Source organism: Halichoerus grypus, chromosome 9, assembly GCF_964656455.1.
Source record: "Halichoerus grypus chromosome 9, mHalGry1.hap1.1, whole genome shotgun sequence".
NCBI lineage: Eukaryota > Metazoa > Chordata > Mammalia > Carnivora > Phocidae > Halichoerus > Halichoerus grypus.
The window spans coordinates 91599765-91616608 of NC_135720.1; the positions used below are offsets into that span (position 1 = coordinate 91599765).

Here is a 16844-nt window from a genome sequence, read left to right on the forward strand (position 1 = left end):
CCTCTTATTGTATCTAGACACCCCACTCACTATTTCAAACAACACACCTTCAGAGTTTGAGAAGTTACACCATTCTTGATGTAAGATAGAATGTATGATTTGATTGTCCTGAATTGAGGTTCATGCCCTCTAGTAAACCCTGAACTACCAAACTCAAGCATAAGGAATATTCGGGCACTACCACTTCTATGCTTTTAAAATCCTGACCTACTTTAGAAAATATCATCCTTAGTTCCACTATTTCTGGTACTTCACCCTTCATGAAAGTAGGTAGTGTTAGAATGGGTGTGCAGGGAAAAGAGTCCTTCCCCATAGCTGACCATCTGGAAGATGGAGAGCTACAACCTGGAAGACTTCTTGCCACTTTCAATTCAAAGGGGCAGGAATTTGCAAGTGAAGACGACAAAAACCTGAGATGCTCTTCAGGATCAAGCCGTTGCTTCTCTACCATGTATTTATGTGCATCCATTTGTATAAAAACCCTTTGTGTGGATAAATTTTGGACAACTAATTTGTACTGGCATAAAAGAATTTCCATATATGTGTATTTAAAAATGCTTTTAAATTGACAATTCAGACAAATCCCATTCAGGCCAAGGTATAAATAATAAATGTGTGTTTATTTGAACTTCTTGATGGAGAAAGCTGGCAGACAATAGACTTATTTATTTCTAAAGAAGATTTATGTTGAAAGAAAGTTCCCTGGGGCATTAAGAAGAAAAAGCCTGCAAAAAGCACTCTAGTAAATTATAACTCTGAGGATAAAATATGACAAAAATAATTGTAAAAGTAAAAACCACAGTATAAAACTTGCATGTACTCTATATCATATGTTTTCAACATTTTTTTTTTAATTCCTGTCACTGAAAGAACTACTCCTGGGAGAATAATTGGGATTTTTGAATATGTTAACTCTTTCAATTTATATAGAATTTTGAACATTGTTTTGAATTCTGGATATTTAGCATAATGATATTTAGTGATAGTTATATTTGATTAGTGCTTACTACGTTATTACTATCTTCATTTTACAAGGAGGAATTCAAAAGCTGAAATAGTAAGGTCACTTGCCCACATTTTACACCATTAATTGGAAGAGCTGGGATTTTAACCCCGGCATGAACAGAACCTGGTCTGTTACCTATCATGATATGTGGTCTTTCAATGGTATATCGTCCATGTGACATACTGTAGACAATAAATTTGTCATTCATTTGAAAGTTAAAATTCAAGGAAGTACATGGGATGATGTTAATTTTTCTTATCTTTCTAAGAGACTTGAGCTCTTTGGCCTGGAGTAATTTTCAAATATATATTCTCTTAAAATTATACATTTAAATTAACTTAGTAAGTAAACCAGCATTCAACTGGTGTACTCTTGCTTACATCGAAGCAACAATTAATTTGAAACTTCTATAATTATATTCTTTCAAGTGAATTTAATATTCATAAAAAACATCCATTAACATAAGTACGCTTTAGAGTCAGGCTGGCTAAATTCAAATCTCTTATTCACTGAATAATTGCAACCAAGTTACTTAGCTCCTCTGAGAAAAAACTTTTAACTTTTTCTGAGTGTTTATAATGTGCCAGACACTGTAGTTGGGATTTATGTCCATTACCTCATTTCATCTTTACATGAGAGACCTAGAGTTTCCTTATTTTGTGGATGAAGAAACCAAATCTCAAAAAAATTTAGTACCTTTCTTCTACACTAGATAATAAGTATCAGAGCTGTTAATTCAAATTTAGGTCTTTCTGACTCCAACATCTTTTTTTTTTTTTTTTCCCACTTTTCATAACCCTCAGCTGCTTCCAATACCTACCTAAGGGTTCTGTGAAATTAAATGACACAATGTGCATAAAATACACAGTAGCAGCCTCATTGTAGGTGCTCAAAGAGTAACATGAATAGTTTCCATTTTGAATTTTGAATTTTCCTGGTAAAGTATCTTAGAAGATACTGTACTTGGAAAGTGGCATTTTCTACTACAAAGTCCTCAGTAGCACGATGAGGATAACTGTGAAGGAAAGTCACATGGTGAATCATGAAATGTTAAAGCTATGAGAAAGCTTAGGTATCATATCTAACGTTGTCTATTGTTTTTTGTTTAGTGAGCTTGTGGAACAATATCCTCTTACCCAAAATTTTTATACATAAACAGGTCTAAATTGAGTTGATATGGTTGAATAGGATGGGAAAGAATCCTCATTTTGCATCAAGGTGGTCCATAAGACACACCTTTCTGGACTCAGTGCTCCATAAAGCACAATTTGAAAATGACCTCTCTAGTAACTTTCTCTTTTTTTGTATATGAAGAAGGCCACAACAGCAAAATATCTGCTAAAATTAGCAGTTAGTGGAGGAGCCATGGCTAGAAGAGACATTACACTTGGCGCCTCCTATGTCCTGGTTGAATGCACTTTCCTGGACTTAGTGCTACATAAAAGTGTCTACAGAAAAGCAGTGGTTTGGGGACAGTTGGGTTAAGCGTCTGACGCTTGATTTCCACTCAGGTCATGATCTCAGGGTCGTGAGATCAACCCCCGACTTGGACTCATGCGCTGGGCATGGATCCTGCTTAAGATTCTTTCTCTCGCTCTCTCTCTCCCTATCTCTCTCTCTCCTTCTCCCTCTAAAAAAAAAAAAAGAAAAGAAAAGAAAGAAAGAAAGAGAAAAAGAAAGAAAGAAAAAGAAAAAAAGAAAAGCAGTGGTTGGTATTTGTTCATAGGATTTTTGAAATATTTGTTGCTATACATAGAAAATAATACAAAAAAATCATTTTGGTCTCTAAGATGGTAGCAGTTGTTGATAAAATATTACTGTAAAGTTTTGTATCATTGGAATCTTCTTTCTGGACTCTAAAGGTTGCTAAGCAACCTACTCTTTTCTGGGAGCAAAGAGTAAGCACTGTACTTATACAGCTATTGATTCTCCTAAAATCGGAATAGTCTGCCAATCCCTGACTGCCTCAGTCGGAAGAGCATGTGACTCTTTATCTCGAGGTTGTGAGTTCGAGCCCCATGTTGGGTGTAAAGATTACCAACTGCCAATCCCATTTTATAATAAGGTAACAGCCCATAGGAGAGTCTAGAGAGGAGGGGCTATTGTAAAAAATTTGTTTATTCTAACTTGTTTATGAGTAACACCACAATACTCTTTTGAGTTATAAGCTTCTATTGTTTTACTTACTTACACAGACTACCTGCTTGTAATAACAGAAAAAATACTTGATGTGGTGTAAACTGCAATTGCATAATTATTTGCTTACAAAATAAAATATCATTGAATATACATATATGATTTATACATTGTTATTCATTTAATCAGAGACATACTAAATGTAATAATAATTTGGAAATATTTTTCCTAAGCTAAAAATTCAGTTTAGTAAATATAGATCACTCCATTCCAAGGTCTCAGGACAATAAATGTTTAAGCATTTAAAGAAAACCTTAGCATGGGCTGTAAAGATATGGTTTGATGATAGAAGAAAAATGCAGCATGATTTTTACCCTTAAGTAAGTAATTCAACAAGAATTTATTGAGTATCTTCCTCATGTTCTATCAGATACACTTATATACGAAGAATAATTTGGGAGATGAGAAAATGATGAAACAGATGTGTATAAAGATAAATTATGAAATAGAATGAAGATGCTGTAATTGATCTAGGAACAAAATACTGTGCAAAAATCACAATTGAGTTAATGTAACTACAGAAGCAATTTTTGAAACAGTAAAATCTCTCTTAACCTACATGTTTTTGGTCTGAAAGTTATTTGGTAATTTTTAAAAAGTTGAAAGGGGAATTATAAAAATATAATAAAATACAATAACAATAACAAATACAACAGGTATAAAGAAGTTTGGGAACAATACCACTGACTCGTGGTTTATAAAGATTAGGCCGTAGGAGCTTGAACATCGGATTATCATGGACATTAGCTTAACTATTTTATGGGGAAATAAATATTTGGCAAGTCTGGTGAGTCAGTTAAGTGGTTGAGAGTAAAGACTACTTTTCCTGTAATTAAATATTTAAGAGAAGACAACATAACATACATATGAGATCACATATATACATCTAGAGGAATACATAGGTGTTTAGAAAATGATGGTTGGGGCATCAACTCAGTTACTCAGGTGTTCTCTGTGCTGGTAATAGAATGACTTTCGGGAGATACTGGAGGGAAAAATAACCCAAAATCTGGAGTAGCACAAAGGAGGAATACATGGTTTGCATCATATTGTGAATAGTTCAGAACATATTAAAAAAAAATTGCCCAAAGCAGGTGAACACTCTTCTTAATTTAACTAAATGGAAACATTTTCTTTCATTAGAGTCTCACTTTAAAGAGCACTATATTTGCATGTATGTGTGTGTGAGAGAGACGGACAGACAGAGACAGAGACAGATTCCAAAGGGTCATTACAAGTAGCAAATGATGATCACCACTGTAACTTCTAAAGATAGTAGGGTCAATTAATTGGTATACCCTTTATTTCACTGAGCTCCAAAATAAGCTGGACTTGTAAGCTTGGGAATCAGCACTCAATAACTAAATTACTCTGTCTAATAGAGGTGAAAATAATTTGAAATTTCCTAGGAAATTCCGCATGGGAGGAAAGAGTAATACAAACATTAGAGACAGAAAAGAAATAAAATTAAAATTGTGTAATGAAGCAGGGAAGGGCTTGTGACAAGAGAATGAAGATTTTTTTAGTTATCTATAATGAGATTATCAATGTGACCTCTTTGCTTTGTGCCCCTCTGATATTTTAAATGAAGTCTGTGTCACCCATTAATGATTTTAAGAGTGGATATTTTAGGGTATTTTAAGACATTTTGAATTTTACATTACAACTGACAATTGGCAAATCCAGGGAGGAAAAGTCTGGACTCAGGACCACAACACAAGGGGACATCTAATCCCGTGTCCTATTTTGGGGAATTTGTCTTGGGTCATCTGAACTAAGATGAAATACCCAATTGTAAGCTGACTTAAGTCCTTCCTCCAGAATAGAATGAGGGTACAGAGGGTCCTAACCACCCTGCCCCTGCTGTTGGACAAACCGTGCAGGAAAATAGAGAATGACCCTTCATGGGGTACATTTGTTTTAGTAATACAGCATGAGTATCGATGAGAAATTGTGCAAACTAATCTGAACTTCATCTTAAAAACTTTGAATGAATGGCTTGTTTGGAACGGGTGGTTACAAACAGAGGGTCAGGCATAAACAATGTGACGTGAGATCACTAGCATTTTTAGGTAAGTCCTTCATAAAGTAGGAGATGAGTAGTGAGAACCTTGAAAATAATAGTTTCACCGAGCACTGATGAGCATACAGCTACCAAGGAATCAGAACCTTTTGGGAGAGGGTAGAAGAAATTCATAGCAAATGTGCTTAGTGCATAAGGACCTGTTATCTGTTGTAGGATACCTTGGACAGCACAGTGCTACACGGGACTGAATACCAGGAAATTGCTGAGAGACCACTGGCCGTGATATTCCAGAAACTAGACAGACACATCCATGGGGAAATCTGGAAGTAGAAAATGTTTATTTACATTTGACATACCTATAGCAGTACATACCCATAGTGACTAAGAACTTGACCTGGTATGAGATTACCTGGATTCTAAACCAACTCCATGATTTACAGTCTGTGTAATCCTGGACAAGTTTTCTCCCTGTGTCCCAGTCCCCTCATCAGTAAAATGAAGGAAATAACATTATGTAGAATTAAGTATAGTTGTACATACAAAATTAGCCTATGAAAAGTACTTTGCATACCCATGACCTAAGAAGCAATATTAAAATTATTATTTCAGTTCCATTACTATTACTGTAAAAAGATACTTGAAGAAGATACACTGAAAATGCTAATAGTGTGTCTTGAATTTTGTAGCTGTCGATATTTTTTAAAATATTTGTACTTTGGGGATTTTTTTCAAGTTTTCTTCAATGAACATGCTATTTTGAATTGAGAGGAAACTTTTCTAATTGTCAAATTATTTCCAAGTCAGAAGCATTCTTCTGTGGAAGATAAAATACAAATGATAATTCCTAAGAGAAAGTTTTCTTAAAAATCCTTTCAACAATTAAACACATGAATCCAATTCAAATTAGACTCTATTTCCTGCTATGCTATTCTCTATAAAATAACTGGTAAAAAACCGTTATGTTTTACTTATATTTTACCTTAGGGTACAACACAGGAATAGAATGTTTGGGGATATGTAAACTAGATTTGATATTTGTAATGACTTTGTTTTGAATTTCTCATGTTTAGCAACTAATAATTGCACTTGAAATAATTAGCCCATGATTCCTTTGTAATAGCCGAACACCACAAATCGTGTTCTGAAGGTCAATGGTTAAAGTAAATATCCTCAATGGAATAAATGTACCTTTTTCATGGAAGATTAAATAATATCAACTGAATGTGCAGTCTTTTAAACAGAATTCTAAATCATGTCAAGCTGATTCACCTTCTAGTGTGTCCATCTTACATTTTTTTGATTTAGTCCCTGTGCCCTTTTTGTGCTTTCATTAGGTGGAGACCCAGTCTTCTGTACTGGCAACTTTGGACCAATTCATGTCAATTTATACCCAAGGTTTTTCTCTAACATTTCTAATTTCTTTTTTTTAATGTTCTATTTTATTTATTTTTTAAAGATTATTTATTTATTTATTTGACAGAGAGAGAGAGAACACAAGCAGGGGGAGTGGCAGAGGGAGAAGGAGAAGCAGGATCCCCACGGAGCAGGGAGCCCGATGCGGGGCTCGATCCCAGGACCCTGGGATCATGACCTGAGCCGAAGGCAGACGCTTTACCATCTGAGCCACCCAGGAGCCCCTAACATTTTTAATTTCTTAATCTTTTTCTTTATTCTTCTTGCTATTATGTCCTCCATTCTATCTAGTATAACCTGCCACGGTACTATGATCTTTGTTGTAAAACATGCAGAAGATAATTGGGCAGAAACACGAAAACACTACTTACTGCCCCATTCATAATCAGCTTATCAAATAATGAATTTACTGCAAAGATAAACTTTTTTTTTCAAAATATATTTGGAACTCTTGTTTAAGAAATGCCTCATAAGATTGTATTAAATTACTATAAATGTACTTACTGGTTTCTGGACACCGGTGCTGTTTAGATGGCTGTGATGTCTGCCCATATTCAAATGAAACTTGGAGCTTTATGTTACAAATCCAACTGGGGGCGTAGTATTGTTTTTGAAAATAAAATTTGGACGTTCTGGCAGACAATGGCTAGCTGTTCACCAAAATTAGATTTAATAAATAAGTATTATTTTAACTAACCCTGAATGAGGACTGGTTGCAGAGACAGCCTGTTGTCTGTCATCCAGTATCCATTCTCCCTTTTTTGCTGTCATAAATGAAACCCTCACATTGAGACTCATGGCTGCTCAGTCAGAAACCACATTTATAGCTTCCATTGCATCCACAGCCACCATGTGACTACGCTTGTGCCAAAGAGATGTGAGCAGAGATGATGTACGTAACCTCTGGTATATGTCCTTGAAATAAGCTTTGTGCTGTCTACAGTTTCTTTCCCTTGCCCTGGGAGTGGAATTTAGAAGTGATGATAGACAGCCTCCTTCATCAACACACATGAGAACCACATCCTCGGGGCCGCTGGAGTTAAGAGAGGAGAAACCAGGATCGCTGGATAAGAGTGCAGAGAAGAACCACCTGCTCCTCTAGCTACTTCCAGCTTGGGCTTTCACTTCAGAAAGAAAGAACTCTTCTTCACGTTTGAGTCACATTTATTTTGGTCTTTGTTGAAATAACCCGGCATTATTTTAAAATACTACTTGAGAACATAAGAAATAATGTATTTATTACTATAATAAATTTGTGTAGCATTTTTAGAATACAAAATGTTCTTCACTTTTCTCCAAATTCACAAAATCCTGGGACCTCATTATTATTATCTAAGTTTCACAGGAAGAAACGAAGGCCTGGGAATTTTGCTCTGTCAAAATTTGCCCCAATATGTGAGTTCAAATATAACACACCTTTGAAGATATGAAGTTTAGTTTTGAGAATAACCTGTAGTAGCTCGCGATAGGTTCTGCTGTGTTAACTTTTCACCTTTAAAGTCTTTATCACTGCTAACACCTACTTTACTGGGTCCTGGCTGGAATCCTGACTAACACTTGACCTTCAGGAAGTTGCTTAATAACCAAAGACCTCAGTCTCCTCTTCTGCTTATATAAAGGATGATGGGGGAAGGGAGAGGCAAATGTGTTTTTAAATAGCAAGCTGCATTTTTTTCATGAATATCAGCCTAGTGGCCCAACTGCAGAGTACCTAGTCCAGTTAATTTTATCTGAAAACCTTTAAAATGAGTATTATAATTCATATTTGAACGCCATACCTCATAGCATGCAGACACTATAAAATTTGTCTAGCAAGTAGCCCTTGATAACCAGTGGGAAATCAGCTCAGGAAGCATGGAGAAGGGGGCAGTATGAAGACTCCTCTGATTTAAGCACCTGAACACGTCGGTGCAAATGAAGCTGACCCCAGAGATAGGGAGCAGCTTGCCTCGCAGCAGAACCCCAAGAGGAAAGAAATGTTTACTACACCCTGTGAGTGCATGTTGTTGAGGCAGGTGCTGCTTCTCCCTAAACTGAGAAATGGGCACTAAGAAAACCCTTTTAAGTTAAAAACTCCTGGGTAGAGATGGAAAGTATGCTTAGGGACGTGGAGAGTGGATTACCAGGCTGAAAGGTGTGGCTGTTAGAGAGATTTGAGTAGATGGCTAAGGGACAGAAGAGCAGTCACACCTTCCCATCTTTTTCACGGATCCTTCATGTATTGAAATGATGGACATTTCTATCAGATAAGCACACTAACATGGGTCACATAGTTAACTTATAAGAAATCAATAGCAAATTTGCTTTTATTTATCCAGATAAGGTCTATTCATGTTGCTTTTCTAATCAATCCCCAAATAAAACTAAAAATTACTTTGTCGTTTAATGTTTATCCTTTGAAATTTAGTGAAACAACTACTAGTTTACTGGGGAAGGGAGTCAGGAAGAGTAAAACATTAATTAATATTATCTATGTTACTATTTTCACCAAATTTTGCTTCCATGAAAAGCCTAGACAAATGCAAGTCTGGTTGCAAAATGAACTGGGTTTGTATCCCAACTTTGCTGGAGCTACTTGAGGTCTTTAAACTCAGTTCCCTAATCTGAGTTGTGAATAATGGGCAAGGTTATTGTGAGATTAGAGCTGATAGGCGTCAACTACCTGGCATTCATTAGCAAAGCATATAGATCGTGTACTGATTTGCTCTGCACCTGCGCTGAATTAATCAGGCCGCAATAATTGCTTGGGTAGTGTACTATGAAAAATCTGATCTAACAATAATGTGTTGTTGGTTAAGCTGAGGAAATATAGCTCATGCAGAATCATTGCCAACATAATGCTTAACCGCCACCCCTTTAACATACTCCTGTTGACCAAAATGAGGCAGCAAATGACAGAGAAGATGCGAGTATGAAGCTAGATGACAATCTGGGCCAGTGGGCGCATAGGCTGGAAGATAAGCCTTGGTTTTGCCTACTTTAATGGAGAACAAGTAACCTTTTCACTGAGTCTCAAAAAACAGCTAGAAAATTCTTGTTTTCTTTTTTTTAAGATTTTATTTATTTATTTGAGAGAGAGCTAGAGAGAGAGCGCGCGGACACGAGCGGGGGGCGGGGGCGGACAGAGAGACAGAGAGAGAGTGAGAGAAACAGACTCCCTGCCGAGCAGGGAGCCCGACATGGGACTCGATCCCAGGACCCTGGGATCATGACCTGAGCCGAAGGCAGATGCTTAACGGACTGAACCACCCAGGCGCCCCGAAATTTCTTGTTTTCTTAAAGAACAGTGATAATCTTTAGTTAATTATCTGCAAAATATTACTCATCAGATGCAAAACAATCCTTTTCTTCCTCAATATAGTAGTGTACACTAAAACTTAATGGCATTTGTGTAACTTCTTTTCAGGGGTTTAGCATTTTCATTTAGCTGATTAAAATCCATTGTAGATGATAATTATGCCAGCTTTTTAAAAAAATCATTCAAACACTCAAAGATGATTTTAAAATCTTTAAATGGCTTGTACCAGATTTTTATTTCTCAAAGGGTTTCTACTTATGGAAAATTTGCTTAGATTATGCCCTTTTGTCATATCCTCAGTAAATGTTAAATCAATGCAAAATGGGTGGATTTGTATTTCTAAAAATAACCTCTTTCACAGGAAGAAGAATTAAGGAAGAGTGGGGAAGCCAAATATGCCCACTTGAGTGATGAACTTCATGTATTAATTGAAGTGTTTGCTCCACCTGGGGAAGCTTATTCACGAATGAGTCATGCATTGGAAGAGATTAAAAAATTCCTGGTTCCCGTAAGTGTCTTTCATTTTTCACAAAGATGTTTCTCATAACTTTTCTTTTTCAAGTGTGCCTTTGGTCTTCACTGACTTTTTAGACGGAGAGTCATATTGCAAACTAATCATTTGTGTAGTTGATAAGAAGGTAAAATAAAATAGAATACAACAAACGCTTATCACGGGACCTGGCATGTTGCTGCATAACCAAGGTTTGACAGTGTCCTCCGTACATCACCAGGTCACAGTCATGAAGAATAAGACAATTAGCACATAAACACAACTATATAATTGAAGTTGCATGCTTTTCTCTTGTGTCTTAATCACTTGGTAGTTGACATGTTTTCTTGGCAATTTTTAATTAATGGAAAAAGCATTTGCAGGTACAATGGCAGGGGAAAGAGATTAGATATGTAATATATGCAACAAGACAATGATGTTACTTGAAAATATCAAATGTACTGTTACGTGACATTATGCCAGGTGCTGGCTCATTATAAAACATAATGTAAAATAATCAATATTAATAGAGCCAGACATTTGTTGACATCAAACAAAAATTGGAAAAATAAACTCATTGCACTCTATGACAGCAACAGAGAGTGTTCATTAAGTAAGGCAGCAAACTCAGGGTTGCATATTGGATAGAATTCTCTACTAATTTTCTAAGAAATAGGGGAAGGTTAAATGAATGAAGCTTTTATAAAGGTTGACAATTTAGCATTCTAGGAAGAGGTCATTCAAATAGAAATCTTGGCATTGGGGCTTAGAGCAGGGAATAAGATAATTGGTAGAGAATGCTGAGTAAAGTTTTCTGGAGTGCCTGGGCAGAAGTCTTTGGCAGAGGAGAAAGAGAGTAGCTAAGATTAATCTGTTCAGTGAAGAAACACTATAGGGCGCCTGGGTGGCTCAGTCCTTAAGCGTCTGCCTTCGGCTCAGGTCATGATCCCAGGATCCTGGGATCAAGTCCCACATCGGGCTCCCTGCTCGGCAAGAAGCCTGCTTCTCCCTCTCCCATTCCCCCTGCTTGTGTTCCTGCTCTCGCTATCTCTCTCTCTGTCAAATAAATAAATAAAATCTTTAAAAAAAAAGAAAGAAAGAAACACTGTAGATTTCTAAAGTAAGCAATAAACTCAGAGGAAATGATGGGTAAGATTCATTGACTGGCAGTGATTTTGAGAATGGGAAAAGAAAAAAAAACAGAATTTCGAAATGTAAAAGCATCAAAATCTAACCACATAATGTATTTATATGCCCAGTTTAAAAATTTCTGTCAAGACAAGGTTATAGAATAATCCCATACTACTCTGGCTATTCCCTAACTTTATATGCACACAGAATTTCTGCACAATTTATTACCTGGTGCTTATCAGAACACCTTCCTAAACAGATCCAATATTTCATAAGCACGAGGATGTTATCTTCTCTCTTCCTTTTGCGTCCAAACTAAATGCCTAGTGCTGTTGGGTAAGCAGTTTTACCATACTTAGCTCAGATCAGACCTCTAGTGATATAAGTGGTATAGAAAAAGGCTAGGACCACCTACATTACTAACTCATTTCATGCCTGTAGACAAATAATTTAAATTCTCAGAGCTTCAGCTTCTTCATCTTTAAAAAAATAATTATAACTGACTGACCTCTATCACAGTTATTGTGAATATTAAATAGGGTAATATATATGAAAGGACATAGAAAATTGTCAAGCACCATTTAAAGGGATGCTTTTAATCTATTTTATTGTTGTAGTAGACAGAATCTTGGAATGACTTTCTGAGGTTAAATATGTAAGACGAAACACTATTTCATTGCTACATATATATTGGATCTAAGTTGTGGGCTAGGTTAACCCTATTTTATTATAAATGCTGGTAATACATCTCGCCTACTTCTAGACCTTGTGATACGTGTAATAATTTCATTTATAACTTCTCCACTGAAATATAGACTCCATGAGGGCAGGGCTAGCAGTGTCTCTCTTGTATTCCCATCATTTAGCATCGTGCAGGGCACAATAATTATTTGTTTGCGGGTCTGACTGATGGGATGGCTGATTAATAGGCACCAGGAGTGATGCAGAGAGATAAAATAGCTATTTGGGTCAAGTTGGAGGAATAGTACCCCACAATTAAGATGCTTTATATATACACATCCAGATGAGGAACGAAAATCTCACATTGGCCAATATGACCTGCTCCTGCCTATCTCTGGGATTTTCTCCCTGCCTGACCGACTGCTCACTCTGTGCGCTCCAGACATGCTGGCTTCTGTTCATCCCGCTCGCCAGGCTCTCCAGGCTCACGCCTCACTAACGGCCTTTGAAGATTCTTCTCCAAAATACTGACACAATTGTCATTCAGGTCTCAGCTCATTTTAGCAATGCAGGAAATTCTTCCCTGACCACACGGTCTAAAGTAACCTCCCTGCATTTGTACAATCCTATTATATTTTGTTCACAGTATCACTAGCCCCTTAATTAACCCTGCAATTTATTGTCTTATCATGCTTTAGCCCTCTTCACTTACTTAATTTTCCTCATAGCTTTTATAACCTGTTCTATATATACATACATACATATATATATTACTTATTTGTTTATTGTTGGTTTTCCTGCTAAAATATAATGTCATGAAGGTGGGATTATTGTCTAGTTTTACTGCTTTATTCCCCTGTTTTGAACTCTGCCAGACACATGGGAACACTTAATATTTTTTGTATGGGTGAATAAATGATTGAATGAATAAGCTTTTGGTTTGGGGGGGTTTTTTTAAGATTTTTTTAAAGATTTATTTATTTTGGTGAGAAAGAGAGCATGCCAGTGCGGGGAGGGCCGGGGGAAAGGGGGAAAGAGAGAAGCAGACTCTCCGCTGAGCATGGAGCCCAAGGCAGGGCTCAATCTCACAACTCTGAGATCACGACCTGAGCCAGAATCAAGAGTTAGACACTTAACCGACTGAACCACCCAGATGCCCCTGAATAAGCTTTTTAAAAAATAAATAGGGGAGCCTGGGTGGCGCAGTCAGTTAAGCCTCTGACTCTTGGTTTCATCTCAGGTTGTCATCTCAGGGTTGTGAGATCAAGCCCTACATTGGGCTCAGTGTGGAGTCTGCTTAAGATTCTCTCTCCCTCTCCCCCTCCCCAGCCACCCGCACCAGCCCCCCATCTCATGCTCGCACTCTCTCTCAATAAATAAGTAAATAGATTTTATTTAGTTAAATAAATAACTATTCTGATAGCTCTCAATGTTGTATTAGTAAATTTTACAATCGGTGGAAGTCCTACTTGATAAATTTTTCCCATCTGCCTTGTTTGCCTCAGCACCAAGAAAAGGATGGCAACTGTCTACTTCATCTTTCACTAGAACCACGGGGGGGCAAATATGAACTGCCAGTTCTTTTTTTATTATAAAAAAATTACTTGCTGATCCAGGTTTCTTTTGACGTTCAATATTAAAGTCTATAGAAATGCTAATGTATCAGGACATTAAAATTGACAAATAAAATAGGTGAAGAATTATAGCCAGTAAGAGGCATGTTAGAACCACATAGAAAGCTAACGTAGAATAGGACTACCATCTAATTCCTCTACGAAATGGAGTGTCTTTCCATAGAGTTTTTACCTTCCTTGCCCTTCTTTTATGTTATCCAGCATTTATCCAATGTGCCCTATGTCCAGAGGTTGTAGTTGTTCAAGACTGCTGACTTCGGAACATACAACTTGTCATGAAATGTCTGAATGTGGTAAGCTGTTGGAAAACAACACAGTTTTAGTACTTTAAATGAATTGTTAAGGGAAAAACCATTATTATTACCTTGGGGAAAAATTTCTAACTTGCTGGTCTCCCTCCAGTTCCTACAGTCTTATCAAAACAAGTAGAGTGGCACATCAATAAAATATCAATAAATTGAATTCTCCTAATTTTAAATCTCTAATACTTTGAGCAGATACTCTATTAAAGTTTTCACTTATTGCTAATTTGGCGTACAAATACAGATTAAGCATATGAAATCATTTGACAAATAGTGACAAAAAGGATATAAAATCCTAATCTATGTTTCAGTAATGCTAATGCCTTTCTCTTTCCTTTATCGTGTATAAAGCGGTAAACAAATGTCATTATTATCATTATATTTTATCATACTCCTTTCTCTTATAGCTCAGGCACTAGGACTGTCACATATAGTTGTGCAGGTTACCCCTTACACAAGGCTAGGGGATAACATTTACATTGTAGTTTGTGAATGAGACTTCCCTGGGATCCCTGACTACAACTTCCCCTTTTCCAACTTTAAAATAATGGCACTGTATTACATTTTCCTAAGGGTTAACTCTCACCTTCAATTAAGTTGAGTTAGTAAGTTTTACTAATGCTTAATAATTAGCTCATGATTGAACATAATACATTGTCTCATAATTAGAATTTATGAGGGTTTAGCAAAATTCTGCTCATTGAATGTGAGTTTATTCATTCTTTCATAGAAAAGATGAAAGGATGGGTCTCCACACAACCAGGAAATTAGGTCTAGGTCACAGATAACAAACAAATAGATGACTTTGTTACCGGCTCAATAGTTAGTTGTTGACAGAATTAAGAGATCACAGTGCTCATTTCTACCAAGCCCTGGCATGGCCCCAGAATCTCAGCACAGTATGCTACACAACACTAGAATATTATCAGAGTTGACAGAATTTGAAAAGTATTTGTCATACCTAGGATAAGTCTCTAATGATCATTGCTAGAGGTTTTATCACTTAAAGAAAAGGTATTATATAGATATACATATATATGTAATATTCAACATAGAATACAGTATATTGTACATTAGCAAGAGAATACAATATATTAACACAGTTCAACACAGAAAAAAAATGCATCATTCCAGGTTATTTCTTTCCTACATCAGATTGGATGTATGTCTTGGTGACAGTGGTGATTCTTGAAATGGGGCAGTTAGGGCATATTATATCATTTCAGGTTTGAGATTAGAAAACTGTGTAGGAAACCTCTCAGGAGTGTGACTATGGAAGAAAAGTAAATGCTTTTCCTCTTTAGAGTAAAAGCAAAGAGAGGACATTCTTGCCTTCTCTTCTTCAAAGACTGTAATCCTAGCTCTGAAATGGGAAAATGACACTGATCGTTATTAGCAATCATACAGGGAAGTAGATATAAGGAAAATAGAAAAGAAAAACAGAGTATTTTCATTCTAGGAGATAGAAGATCTAGACTTTCATGCACTAATAAAATTTTTATAAAGCTTTGAAAGATTATAAATATAAGAACGTATCCCTGAAATTCATGTTATAATTTAATAAAAAGTGAAAATTTGGTCAGAGTGTTTTATGAAAGAGAATATGTAGGGAAAACAATGTATTAAATAAAAACCCACCAACAAGCAAAAATAATGATAATTGGCAAGACCTATGTACAAGGTGGGAAATGGCAGATACATATTGGCTGGCTGATGGCAGGAGTGTAGCATGTATAGCAACAACATCCTACAGGCAAGGTAATGATCAGCAACAGAATAAAAAAAATAAAGTTCAAGGCAGAGAGGGAAACAGAACCCATAACCTGGATATCATTCCCGCACTGCTGTGGTTGTTGTTAAAATGTTGCAAGAGTTTCCTCAGATAGGGTTGCTGGAGTGGTGGGGGGTGGGAGGGATGGGGTGGCTGGGTGATAGACATTGGGGAGAGTATGTGCTATGGTGAGTGCTGTGAATTGTGTAAGACTGATGAATCACAGACCTGTACCTCTGAAACAAATAATACATTATATGTTAAAAAAAAAAAAGTAGGAAGGGAAAAATGAAGGGGGGCAAATCGGAGGGGGAGACGAACCATGAGAGACTATGGACTCTGAGAAACAAACTGAGGGTTCTAGAGGGGAGGAGGGTGGGGGAATGGGTTAGCCTGGTGATGGGTATTAAAGAGGGCACGTTCTGCATGGAGCACTGGGTGTTATACACAAACAATGAATCATGGAACACTACATCAAAAACTAACGATGTAATGTACAGTGATTAACATAACATAATAAAATTAAAAAAAAAAAGAGTTTCCTCAGATTGCTCTCTTCAAAACAATTGATTCTCTTTTCTTTCTCATAATTAACCATATTCTAATGGTGTGGTAACTAATAGCACTAAGCACAAAGCCACATGTATTTATGTAATTATTACTTGCTCAGAAATAGTTCCTGTATTGCTATAGTACTAAGATAATATTCTGATTGTATTTGGAGACATTTATAACCAACTAACATTGAGTATTTCTTCTTATCTGATAAGTTGTAATAGATAATACAGACCTATGACTTAGGAAATAATTAAAATTATTACTTATTCTTAGAACAGAGCTAATAATGATTACTATTATATAATTAATTACAATAATATTTTTATAATAACAAGATA

The 16844-nt window shown here is 36.3% G+C and overlaps 1 protein-coding gene across 12 annotated transcripts in view; it reads left to right on the forward strand.

Annotated features, from left to right (window-relative positions):
- The window catches only part of KHDRBS2 (KH RNA binding domain containing, signal transduction associated 2), a 598658-nt gene that overhangs the window by 272334 nt on the left and 309480 nt on the right, over positions 1-16844 (forward strand). For 11 of the 12 annotated variants that reach the window (XR_004917485.2, XR_013441225.1, XR_004917482.2 and 8 more), the window contains exon 4: positions 10301-10447. The exons of the other annotated variant lie outside the window; for it this stretch is intronic. Coding sequence is in view for 6 of the 11 variants with exons in the window: in XM_078055182.1 (XP_077911308.1) it covers positions 10301-10447 (147 nt within the window). In the remaining 5 variants the exon portion in view is untranslated. The remainder of the gene's footprint in view (positions 1-10300; positions 10448-16844) is intronic. 12 annotated transcript variants of the gene reach the window in all.